The sequence below is a fragment of the Nicotiana sylvestris genome, chromosome 3 (assembly GCF_000393655.2).
Source record: "Nicotiana sylvestris chromosome 3, ASM39365v2, whole genome shotgun sequence".
NCBI lineage: Eukaryota > Viridiplantae > Streptophyta > Magnoliopsida > Solanales > Solanaceae > Nicotiana > Nicotiana sylvestris.
Genome location: NC_091059.1, coordinates 158723204 through 158735909, shown reverse-complemented (window position 1 = coordinate 158735909; position 12706 = coordinate 158723204). Strand labels below are relative to the sequence as shown.

At 39.6% G+C, this 12706-nt stretch overlaps 1 protein-coding gene across 1 annotated transcript; it reads left to right on the top strand.

Annotated features, from left to right (window-relative positions):
- The first annotated feature begins 11080 nt into the window (after positions 1 to 11080).
- LOC138888241 (uncharacterized) lies at positions 11081 to 11455 on the top strand. Its single transcript, XM_070170068.1, has one exon. The coding sequence runs from the start codon at positions 11081 to 11083 to the stop codon at positions 11453 to 11455; it is 375 nt and encodes a 124-aa protein (XP_070026169.1).
- Positions 11456 to 12706: the final 1251 nt, after the last annotated feature.

Genomic DNA, 12706 nt, shown 5'->3' with positions numbered 1-12706 from the left:
GATGGCCAAGGGGGTGATACTAGAGTTGCTGGCCTTGAGAGGTCGAAGAAGAAAGAAGTTTGGGAAGATAGGTTCGTTAGCCTGACTACATTCAACAGATTCCGAGAGTGGTGGCTGCAGAGATCGCTCACTCTCGAGCATCAATTTTTATTGAAAGATTTGGATAGATATAACCCGGCGGTGTCAAGACAATTTCGGGAGAGAAAATGGTAGACATGGTTCACTCAAAGTGTGGTGGATGCCAAAGAGCACTTGGTCCAGGGATTTTATGCTAATGTGGCACATATAAAGAAGAGGACCAAAATGACGAAAGTGAGGTTCGATCAGAGCACCCTGAACGCATATTTGGGATTTGAGGATATGGAGTCGGTGCAATGCCTGGAGAAGTTCACACTGGGTGATGCAGCTCACCCCTGGATAATTGAGATTTTGGCAGTTCCGGGACCACCACCATCATGGATCACAGCAGAGGTTCCCATTCAGCGGAACATCCTCAATTTTGAAGCAAAAGGGTGGCAGACATTTGTGTGCAGTCTACTAGACCCATGCCAAAATGAAACCAATCTCCCAATACCGTGGGCAGTTCTAGATTATTCCATCATGGAAGAGTACCCAATCAATGTGGGTGACATGATGTCAGCCAACATGTCTCTGGTTGGAAAGTAGAGTGGCAGCTTCTATCCGTATCCCAACACTATCACTGAGTACCTTACGGATGCATGGGTGGAGTCAAAGAGTTTTGACACAAAGGTTCGGGCAAAGAAGCCCTTCACTTGGTACTCTATGAAGGACCCGAGGAACCCAAAGAATATGGGTTAGTTGACTACTACCATAGGCTAGTCTGATGTGCCTTCAGTGGTAGCTGCAGATTCAGCTGACATGCCTTCCACTGTCGTAGGCACCAGTACAGCTGCCATGCCTCCACCTCCATCTTCAGGGCTGTCAGCATCAGTTCCCTCCACTTCTACTTTGAGGCCCATGCCTATGCCTACTCATCCACTCTATGTATTGCGTGTCTCCCAGACACTAGTGAGCCTCAACAACTGGATGCAGACAACTATTGCAAAGCTGTCTGACTTATCCAGTGCTGTTGCAGCACAGACATCTACCCCGGCACCCCAGATTCCTCTAATAGTGGAGGATACATTGAAGAATATTCTAGAGAACCAGAATACTATCATGGACACTTTGGTGGCACATGGAAGATTGATTGAGGAACTTGGGAAGTAGGTGAAGAGGATGAGGAAATCCCAAGCTTGAAAGAAATCAGTTGACAAGTTGCGAAAAAAGGTAATTAGGATAGCAATTGGTGACCTTCCCTTTGATCTACAGATGGATACAACTCCAGCAGCACCAGTGGATCCAGCAGCACCTTCAGCTTCAAAGGCACCAGCTAGCCAGTCTAAGGAGCCAGACTTGGCTGCCGACACTACTGAGGCGGTGCGACATATGTTCGCTAACCCAGCTACTCCAAGAGCCAAGGATGATGAGATCTAGTTGGAGGAGCCTGAGGGTGGTGACACTAATATGGACATAGAGATGTCCAAGGCCACATAGGAAGTCATCTATAATTTTACCCTTTCTTATTCTTATTTTGTTAAGTATTAGGGTCAACGCTTATTTTTATTAAGGGAGTGAAGTTTATTTGGTATTTGGATAATTTGACATTTGGTTTGTAATAACTGAAAATATTTTCCTTTTTTTAATTATGTATATATTCTTCCCTTTCTATCTATTGATGTATATATTTCTTCTCTTTTCATCTCTGATTATGTATATTCATTTATGCTTTCAGTAGCTTGCATTGTAACTTCTATATTTTGATTTCTTTATAGTCAATATTTAATTTAATAGCTTTTTGTTTAATCTAATAGCTTCTTTTTAATCTAGTAGTTTCTTTTTATGTTTAAGTGGACAATAAGTCTTTGTTTTTCTTAATGTCACGGTTCTTTCCAAAGGTAGTTTTTGTGTGAACCTGATGACTCTTCCAAATGATGGATGGCATGACAACCTTTTTAAGGGATTGAGTCCGTTTTTGATATTTAGGTAAGAATAGTAGTAATAATGAATAAGAAGACCTAATTGATTCAAACTCAAAGAGTCAAACATACTTCACTTGGTACCAGCTCACTTAACTATGTGCTTATGATTAAAAACAAGTTCTTGGAAAGAAATAGCTCTAGTTAGTGACCTTCTGACTCTTGTGTTGACTTAAGCAATCATCGAGTGGTTTAGTCAAATCATTAGTCATTTTCAATCTTAAATATGATTGTTGTAGGACTTTGACTCTATCCTCTTGAACAATCCATCTGTGTGAGAGGTGAGATGTTTTTGTTGCAAGTCCAAGTACTCGTGCGAATGGTATAAAACTCGCCCCGAATGTGTTTCTAAGCAAAGTTTTTAAGTTTTTCTTGGTTTGAGAAGTGATTGTAAGCTCTCCTTGACCCGTTTGAAATTTTCCATGTCCTACCAACTTTGTTATCCCTATTCAACCCATTTGAGCCTAAAACCTTTCTTATTAGATAACCATGTTACAAGCATTTACCCATTTTGTAGTGACCCTCTCTTGGCACCCGAGCTTCCCTTAACACTCTTGAGAAACAATTGGCTAGAACATAAGTTTGGGGAAGAGACGAGGAGATTGAAAAAGCTATCAAGCCATAAAAAGAAAAAAGAAATGAAGAAAAGGAAAGGAAAAGAAAAAGAAAGAAAGAACAAAAAGAAAAATGCAAAAAGAAAGTGAATAAGTTGAAGAGTTGAAGGGATTCAAAGAAAAGTAACGATGCAAAGCATGGAGAAAACAAAGAAGGATAAAATGAATATCATGACCAAGAAAGAGTGATGTGAAGTCTCTCTAGTTCCCTTAAGGTAAAAGTAAATGCCTCAAAGAGTCGGCAAAACATGAGCCGAAAAGAGAAGCTGGAGTGTTTAAGGAAAGATGAACCTGTTCTATTCCAATATACCCAACCTTAGTCCAAAATCCTTCATTACATTCCAAATCCCTACATTACTTCAAGTCGAGTGAACTTACATTAGTGGTGATCTACATGAGGGGAAAGCATATGGTATTTAGAGCCGTACTTGTGACATTCTTTTGAGAGAGATGAGCGAAATTTTCACAAATCTTTGAATTGAGTGCTACAATCTTAAGTGAGATATGCTAACGGAGAGTAGAGGAGGAGGAGTTTGGGATCCACAATGACCTACATAAATAGCGAGCTTCCTTGATGAATAAAGTCAATTCTTGATGCTCAAATATCACATTAGAACTAATTGTGCTTAAAAATTCAAACCATTGCCTTGTTGATAATTCATAAGTGTTGTGGGTAACTGTTGGTCCAACTTAATGTGTGATTGATGCATCTTAGAACAGCTGGAATAGCTCTTAACTTGTGGAGGTGGGAATTACCTTATTTGCTTGAGGACAAGCAAAAGTTTAAGTTTGGGGGAGTTGATAAGTAGGGATTTTGACTACTTATTAGCGCCTTTTAGCTTTCATTTAGTCCAAAAATGTTTAATTGTGTTCCCAAAAACGGATAAAATATGCTTAATCGTAGGAGTATTGGCAGATTAGCCACTAAGATGAAATCTAACTCAAGAAGGAGTGATCTAAACTCAAGAAAAAAATAGGCACAGAAGCTCAAAGTGCGGACCGCAGAATATTATCTGCGGTAGCATATTGTGAAGGCAGGCTTACCTGAGACAAGTCAAAGTGCGGTTCGCACATGAAATGTGCGGCCGCATAAGCTATGCAAGATCAGAAGTTGAGAGAGTTCTCATTTCAAGATCAAAGGAAGTGAGGACCGCACAATTATTGTACGGCCACAGAAGACCAAATATGCGGCTCCAACTACATTTGTGTGGTTTTCAGAAAAGCCCTATGCGACTGTACCAAGAAATGTGCGGACCGCAGAAAATGAGAGATGCGGTCGCGGTTTAGAATTGTGTGGCCGCACAGATTCAAATCCTATGAAGTTAAAGCAAAGTGTGGACCGCACATGCAATTGTGCGGCCGCAGAGCCTCCGAAAGAGAATTTTTGTTAAAAAATTCCAGCTTTATATAAATAGAATAGTTTCACTTTTTAGGTCAAGTTTTGAAAATTAAAAAGTGTTGTAGTTGTTTCTCATTGCTCTTTTAGACCACTTTAGCTTATTTTGGTGGTTTAACATTGGATTTATATATTTTAATCTTTCAATATGAGTTTTATCATCTTTTCTTCTTTATACTATGAGTAGCTAGATTTTTACTAGGATTGTGACCTAAACCTAGTGTATAAACCTTATGGGTAATTAATTTTATGCTTGTTTATGAATGGATGTTTGTTATGTAGCTAGTTTCATGCTTCAATTGTGAAATTAATGGTTGCAAACATTGCTTTATGTCTATTTGACTTAGCTCTTCTCGAGAAAAAAAGACCTAGTCTAGGTTAACTTAGCTAATATGGAAATGAGTCAATTGAGAGATTGATTAATCCAATTAAAGGGTTCAACCTAGACATAGTAACAACCCGTTTGAGCTCTTATCAACCATTTTAGTGGATACCCATTTGGTCTCGAGAAAGCCAAATTGGGCAAAATCACTATCTAACCTAGAGGTATTGAGTGGGCAACGTAGTTTTGTAAGCTATAATACACCCCAGTCAATCAAACAACATAAAAGTCTTTATCCCATTGGGCAAATACCTAGGTCATGGTCACAGCCCTAGGCCTTTTTATATCTTTGAAAAATATTCAAAAATAATCATCTCTAGTTTTATACATTTAGATTTGCAATCCTTAGTTAATTTTAGAAGTAAAACCAAAACCCTGTTTGTGGAAGTGCAATATAGATACTTCACATACTCACTATGAATATATACTAATTACTCCCATCTTAGCTCCCCGTGGATTTGATCCTGACTCCTTGTTGGGTTTTATTATTGCAAATGACTGTGTCATACCTTGTTAGAGGTGTGCATTTGGACGTGATCACTTGTTACCATACGAGCTGACAAATGGTCCCATAAAATTAATCCCCCACACGTCAAACACTTCCACCTCTTGAATTGTAGTCATCGGCATCTTGTGACAACGAGATATGTTGTCGATCCTTTGGCACTCGTCACAACTTTTCATCCAGGCATGGGCATCCTTGAATAAAGTCAGCCAATGCAAACCCAACTCCATCACCTTTGTAGCTGTCCGAATTCCTCCAAAGTGCCCATCATATGGTGAAGCGTGGCAAGCCTCCAAAACAGAAGATTGATCTTTCTCGGGGATACACCTCCGGATCATATTATCCACATATATTTTAAAAAGTAAAGGTTCATCCCAGATAAGACCAAAAATCACAAAAGAACCATTTCTTTTGAATCGAAGAGAGTTGATAAGACACAATACCACTAGACAAATAGTTAGCAATATCAGCATACCAAGACATCTTCTCCATTACCACTGCTAGCAATCGTGCATCCGGTTCAACCTCTACTTTATTTTTAGCTCCCTCTAACCGTGAAAAGTGGTCTGCTACTTGGTTCTCTATTACTTTCCTGTCGCAGATCTCCAAATTGAATTCTTGTAGAAAAAGAACCCAATGGTTCAAGCGTGGCTTTGACTTCTTCTTTGCTATCAAGTACCTAAGTGTTACATGCTCAGTATAAACAATCGCTTTTGAACCTATCAAATAAGACTTGAATTTGTCAAATGCAAACACCATAACCAATATCTCTTTCTTAGTCACAACATAATTGAGTTGTGCACCTCTTAACGTTCTGCTTGCATAGTAAATTGGGTGCACCATTTTGTCATTTTGCTGCCCCAAAACTTCTCCTATAGCATAGTCACTCAAATCACACATGAGCTCAAACGGCTGCTCCCAGTCGGGTGCAACGATTATTGTGCAGTCACCAGTCTCTTCTTAAGCTCCTCAAATGCTAACCTGCAATCATCAAAAAACACAAAGGGGTGATCCTTTTCAAGTAATTTACATAAGGGATTAGAAATTTAAGAGAATTCCTTTATAAATCGTCTATAGAAACTGGCGTGCCCAAGGAAACTTCTTACTGCGTTGACCGAAGTGGGCGGTGGCAACATCTCAATCACATAAACCTTAGCACGGTCTACCTCAATACCCTTACTTGACACTCGATTCCCCAAAACTATACCTTCTTGTACCATAAAATAGCATTTCTCCCAGTTCAGCACCAAGTTTGTCTCCATACACCTTTTCAACACTCTTCTCAAATTGTGAAGACAGTCATCAAAATTCCCCACCACTGAGAAATAATCCATAAAGACTTCCATAATATCTTCAACCACATTAGTGAAAATGGCTAACATACACATCTGGAAAGTGGCAGGTGCATTGCATAGGCCAAACGGCATTCTTCGAAAGGAAAAGATGCCATACATACAAGTAAATGACATTTTCTCTCTGTCCTCGGGGGCTATTGTGATATGATTGTACCCTGAATATCTATCCAGAAAGTAGAAGTAAGACCTCCCTGCCAATCTATCCAACATTTGGTCAATGAATGGCAAGGGAAAGTGGTCTTTTTGGGTGGTAGTGTTCAATTTTCTATAATCCATGCATATTCTCCGGCCTGTGACTGTACGAGTAGAGATCAACTCATTATTCTCATTCTTTACAACAGTCATAGCACTTTTCAATGAAACACATTGGATTGGGTTTACCCAGACGCTATTCGAGATTGGGAAGATGATGCACACATCCAACCACTTAATCACTTCCTTCTTCACCATTTCCTTTATATTAGGGTTCAGCCTTCTTTGATGTTCCCTGGAAGATTTGTGCCCGTCTTCCAAGAGAATCTTGTGCATGCAGAAGGCCGGGCTGATACCATATATGTCTGCCATGGCCCAACCAATAACAGTCTTACATTCCAGTAACACCTATAGGCGTTGTTCTACCTACACAACTAACAAACCAGATGAGATAGTAATAGGTAAAGTAGAGTTAGGCCCTAAGAAAGAATACCCGAGTTGAGCTGGAATCGGTTTCAGGTCCAACTGTGATGACTCCTCTATTGACAGTTTCGCAGGTGGTGTTTCTCTTTCTTCTAAGTGTAGCGGCTTGAACTAGGGTTCCCTTTTCTAGAACCCTTGACCTCAAGAGCCATAACCCACTCTGCCAACTGTAGACAATCCACATCTTCCAAATTCATAAAGCAAGCTTTAATGGGTCTCTAACATTAAGGGTCTCATTCTCCTTTTGTAGTATTACATCAACTGCCTCCAGTAGCGAACAATTTACAAATTTGCTGGGCCTCCTCATAGATTGTTGAACATTGAATATTAGTTCTTCATTATTTGACCTCTTTTTCAACTCTCCAGTCTCACAGTCAATCAATGTTCTACCAATGGCTAAGAACGGACTTCCCAAAATTATGGGTATTTCTTTGTCAACTTGACAGTCAAGACTAATGAAATCAGTAGGAAATACAAACTTCCCTACTTGGACAAGCACATCATTCAGAATTTATATTGGCCTTTTCACTGTGCGATCAGCCAATTGTAGCAACATTGAGGTCGGTCTAACTCTGCCAATACCTAATTTTTTGTAGATTGTCGAGGGCATCAAGTTGATATAGGCGCCCAAGTCGCACAATGCTTTAGCAAAAGCATAACTTCCAATTGTGCACGGGATAGTGAAACTACCGGGATTAGATAATTTTTGAGCCATAGGTCTTGCCACTACCGCACTACAAGTTTGAGTTAGAGTTACAGTAGACAGGTCCTGTAAGTCAAACTTTCGTGACATCAAATCCTTCATCATTTTAGCATAACCTGGCATTTCCCTCAAAGAATCCATTAATGGAATATTTAATTGAATGTGTTTGAGCATTTCTATGAATTTCCTGTATTTATCATCTTTCTTTTGCTTTGCGAACCTTTGAGGGAATGGTGCTAGAATTAGCTTCTGCCCACTGTCTTGTGTCTTTTCCTGATTAGAAGTCTTTTCCACTACCTGTTCTGGGAGATGTTCAATTTCCTTATCCTTGCCTTTGTCAACTTGTGCTTGTTCAATTACAACCTCTGTGAGCTCCGTTGGACTAATTGATCTCGAATGGCACTGGATTAAGTGGCACGTCGTCTCTATTAGATTGAGAAACTTCTTGCTCTCTGTCCAAATCCCTTCTATTCCTAAGACTTACTGCCATTAACTGATTCGGGTTCTGCTCTTTTGGATTGATGTTTGTGTCTGCAGGTAACGTTCCCTAGGGAAGATTGTTCAAATCCATGGACAGTTGGCCTAACTGAGTTTCAATGCCTTTAATAGCTGAGTCATGTGTGGCTAACTTTTCTTGCATCCTTCCATTTATCCCAATGATTTGTTGCAGCATGCCCTTGATTTCTATCATATATTTATCATCCTATCTGGTCACCTGCTGGGGATGAGGCTGTTGGGAAGCCAACTATTGTTGGTGCTTGTGATTGTAACCCTGCTTCCTTTGATAGGGCACAACTTGGCCTTGTGGTCGTGATCCCCTAGGATTGGTATTGTACTCTTGCTAGGTTGGTCTATACTGCTCATTTTGAGGTCCCTATTATTGTCCACCTTGCCTCTGACCCCCAAAATTATTTACATAATTCATGTCTTCTCTGAAGCCCTAGTTATCATTCTCTCCACTCCACGAGCAAACATATGACTGACGTATGCAGGGAGTGCATAGGCCTCCATTTGTTGTGTCAATAATATGAACATGTTTCGTGCCCATCTCATCAATTTTCTTTGTTAACAAGCTCATTGGGTCACGAGAGTGGCTATATTTTCTACATTTGTATTTTTTAGGTCAACAGCAACAAAATGCACTATTGGAGTGGGTGTTGTATCCCTCGTCATCCAGCCTAAATTTTGAACCATTTTGTCAAGAAAAATCTTACACCGTGAATGATTCAAGAATGCACCCCTGGCTGAAGCATCTACATTGGCCTTCATGTTGTCAGTCAAACCCATATAGAATCTCTGTCCTAGTATCTGATCTAGGATGTCATGGTGTGGACACTTCACCAACATGCTCTTAAACCTCTCCCAGGTTTCTTGCAAAGTTTCAGTTGGTATCTGCTTGAACTGCAATATTTTATCAATTTGCCTTGCAGTCTTGTTGGGTGGATAGAACTTGTTTAAGAACTGCTTGACTAGTTCCTCCCAAGTAGCAATGGAGTTTATTGGGAGCAAATTCAGCCAATTTTAAGCCTCCCAGACACTGAGAACGAAAACAGTAACAATTTGATTGCTTCGGGTGTCAAATTCGACTGTCTTTGAGTGACACAAATTGATAGAAAATTCTTCTGATATTGTTGTGAGTCTTCGATGTACGACGCGGAGAACAAACCTTTATTCTGCAGCAAATGCAACATGTTGTTGGTAATTTGAAACGTCTCTGCTTGTATCGGAGGGACTGCAATTGCAGTTGGCAGATTATCAGCAGATGGTTACGCCCAATCATATAGAGCAGCTTCTGGCACAGCAGGTGCTACCACTCTAATGTTTGGGTCAACTTGATTATTTTTATTGTTCCAATTGATGTTCTTGACGTAACTCATTTTAATTTTGAATTGTTCATTCGATTTTAGCTATTTGCCCTTCTTGTTAGCTTGATTCAATGTCCGGAATGCTTTCTTTGGATTTGAGAGACCTTATAATAGTTCACCAATTCTCAAGGAGCATATAGGCATGCACTTTAGGCACAAAAGAATTCAAACATGAGAATTTCAATGGAAATATTTTAAGTATCACAAAAAATTAATCTAAACTAAAAATCTTAGCAATTCTTTCAAGTTGTAACGAATAACACCGTTAAACCCCGGCAAAGGCGCCAAAATTTGATGACGCCCAACTATGCCTTATAAAAAGGACTAAGCGATCGCTACAAAAATAATCTGGTTTAAGAGTCCGGAGTCGAATCCCACAGGGAACTAACCTATTAGCTACAACCTTTCAGTATCACTAATGATAAGCTCAAACAACTTTCAGTGTTCATGATTTTATTTGTGTTGGCCCAAGTGAAGGTTAGTTTTGAAGATTGACAAAGGAAGCTCAGGCATGAACCAGGTTCATCCCTCAGGTCCATCCCTCAGGTGCACAAAAATGGGAAGATTCGAGCATGTGGGATGCACGTGAAGGAGATAAGCTTAACTTGGTGTATTTAATATCTCTTGAACGAAAAGGTTGCATAATTGATAAGGAGAAGGACTCATTACACAAAAAGAACATTATCCAAGATATGGAAGGAGTTAGAAGTTGAGATCAACTAGAACTCGTCCACCAAGGAAGAGTTGCATCAAAACTCTAATTATTTCTTCATCTACTAACTCTATAAATTGCAGGATGTTCTCACATTACAGGTGTTGAACAAAAACGCAGAAGTTAAATGGGAATTGAGAGCAAAATAGCAAGGCTTTTTTCAAGCAGTTCATGTGTGATTCAAGTGTGCAAACTTGAAGCTTCATGATCCAGATTGAAGAACCAGCTCCATAAAGAGTTTAATGTGTCTTTCTTTATTTCTATTTTAATTGTAGTAGGTATTTTATATTGTACCTTTCAGCTTTATCTAGAGGCAATTGTAATAGGTACTCAAAGTATTCAAGTTAGAGTTAACTTGAAGTTGTCCCAATAGTTAGAGGTTGTGTGCTACAACGGGATTAGAGGTAATCCTTAGGTTTACAAAGAGTTGTGTAAATGATGTTTTGGCTTAGTGATTTTAGTGGAGAATTTCGGAAAATCCTACTGGAAGGTAGGTCGTGGTTTTTTCACCTTTTGAGCCAGGTGTTTTCCACGTAAAATCTCTATGTTCTTTAATTTCTGTATTTATTATTCCGTAACAGTGAACACATAGAAGAACCGGGTCCTCCCATAATCAGTTTAAGCAAAAAATTGGTTACCACACAAATCACCCCCCCCCCCTTATGTGGTATTGAAGTATAAAACATCAGTTTGTATCAGAGCAGGTTATCCTTGAAGAGGCTAACACCTTAGGAATAGATCAAGATGAGAGCACCGCCTGGAAACTGGGAAGGGTAATCCACTGATAGGCCTCCACTCTTTAATGGCCAGTACTACTCTTGGTGGAAAAATAGGATGAGAGATCACATCATCGGAGAAGACTATGAGCTATGGGACATTATCACTGATGGTACCCTAGCTACCATGAAGAAGAATGCTGAAGGAGTAGACGTGCCAAAAACAAGAGTTGACTGCAATGTTATGGACTTGATGAAATGTGAAAAGAATGCTAAGGCCAAGAAATGGCTTGTGTGTGGACTTGGTCCAGACGAGTATAGCAAAATTCAAAGTTGTACCACTACTAAGGAAATCTACGATACTTTGCAAGTGGCTCATGAAGGAACACCTCAAGTGAAGAGGTCCAGAGGAACACTGGTGTATTCTCAATATAAGAATTTCACCATGAAGAAAGGGTTATTCTTGAAGAAGACAAAGTTGAGAAGATTTTGACAAAGGTTCTGCCAGTCTCTTGGGAAAGCAAAATCACTACTATTCAGGAATAAAACAACATTGCCACTCTTAAGTTGGATGAGCTAATTGGAAATCTCACTGCCTATGAACTTAGAAGGTAAACCATGAAAATGGATGCACCCAAGAAGGAAAGCGGCCTAGTATTCAAAATCACTGAAGGTGCTGATCTAGAGGAGGATGAAATGGCCATGATCACAAAAGACTTCAAAAAGTACCTAATTAGAGGAAAGGATCCTTCAAGAAGTGGAAGCTACAGCAAACCAAGGGTTCCTGAAAAACAAACCAATGAGGGGTATTACAAGTGTGGGAAGACTGATCACCACATCAACAACTGCCCTCAATGTGAAATTGAAGGGAAGAAGGAAAGAGCTGAACGAAGGAACAGGTTCAACCCAAGAAGAACAAAGGATCAACAAAGGCTATGGTTGCTTCCTAGGGAGAAAGCTCAGATGAGGACTTAGAGGATGAAGATGGAGATGAACAAGCAATTATGGCAATTGGAGAATCTGATGAGGAATCTGAGGTAAGTATAATTCAACTAAAAGACAAGATTAAACTTTTGTCTAAAGAAAGGCTATCTGAGTTACTCCTAGATTTCATTGATGAATCTGAGGATCTAAACAATGAAAAGGAACAACTGTCTAAGGAGTGTGTGATTTTGAAAGCTAAGTGCAAAAATCTGGAACTTAGGGCTAGTGAAAGTGATAGTAAAAATGTTGAGTTAAAGAACCAGGTTCATGAACTTGATACAACCGTCCTAGAGCTTAGATATGAAAATCATAAATTGAAATTAGGAACTAGTAAAAACAAAGTTGATCACACACAACTCACTTTAGAAGAAAATGTAGGAATAATGAAAGATGAGTTGTACAAAAGAGATGAGCAGATAAGAATCCTAAAGGAGGATCTGAGCAAGGTCAAGTATGAGCTAGACGAAACCTGTAAATGGAACAGGTCCTCCGATGCACTTTCATGGCTACACAAACACCATAGTAGCAATAAGAGAGGACTTGGCTACGGGACCCCTGCACCTAAGTGGATCCCAAAATCAAGTACCTCACACTTCCTGAGAACAAAATCTACGCACACTGTAAAACTGGTCACTATAAAAGTGAATGTATTGCAAAAGAAAAGGCTAGTCAAAAGAATAAAGAATTTGTTCAAGGAAAAAACAGGCTGGCAGATTGGGCTAAAAAGAATCTAATTCACCCTTTTGCCTATAGAAAGGGA

Coding starts and splice junctions, on each gene's coding strand:
- LOC138888241 (XM_070170068.1), top strand. CDS start 11,081: ATGAGAGATCACATCATCGGAGAAGACTATGAGCTATGGGACATTATC.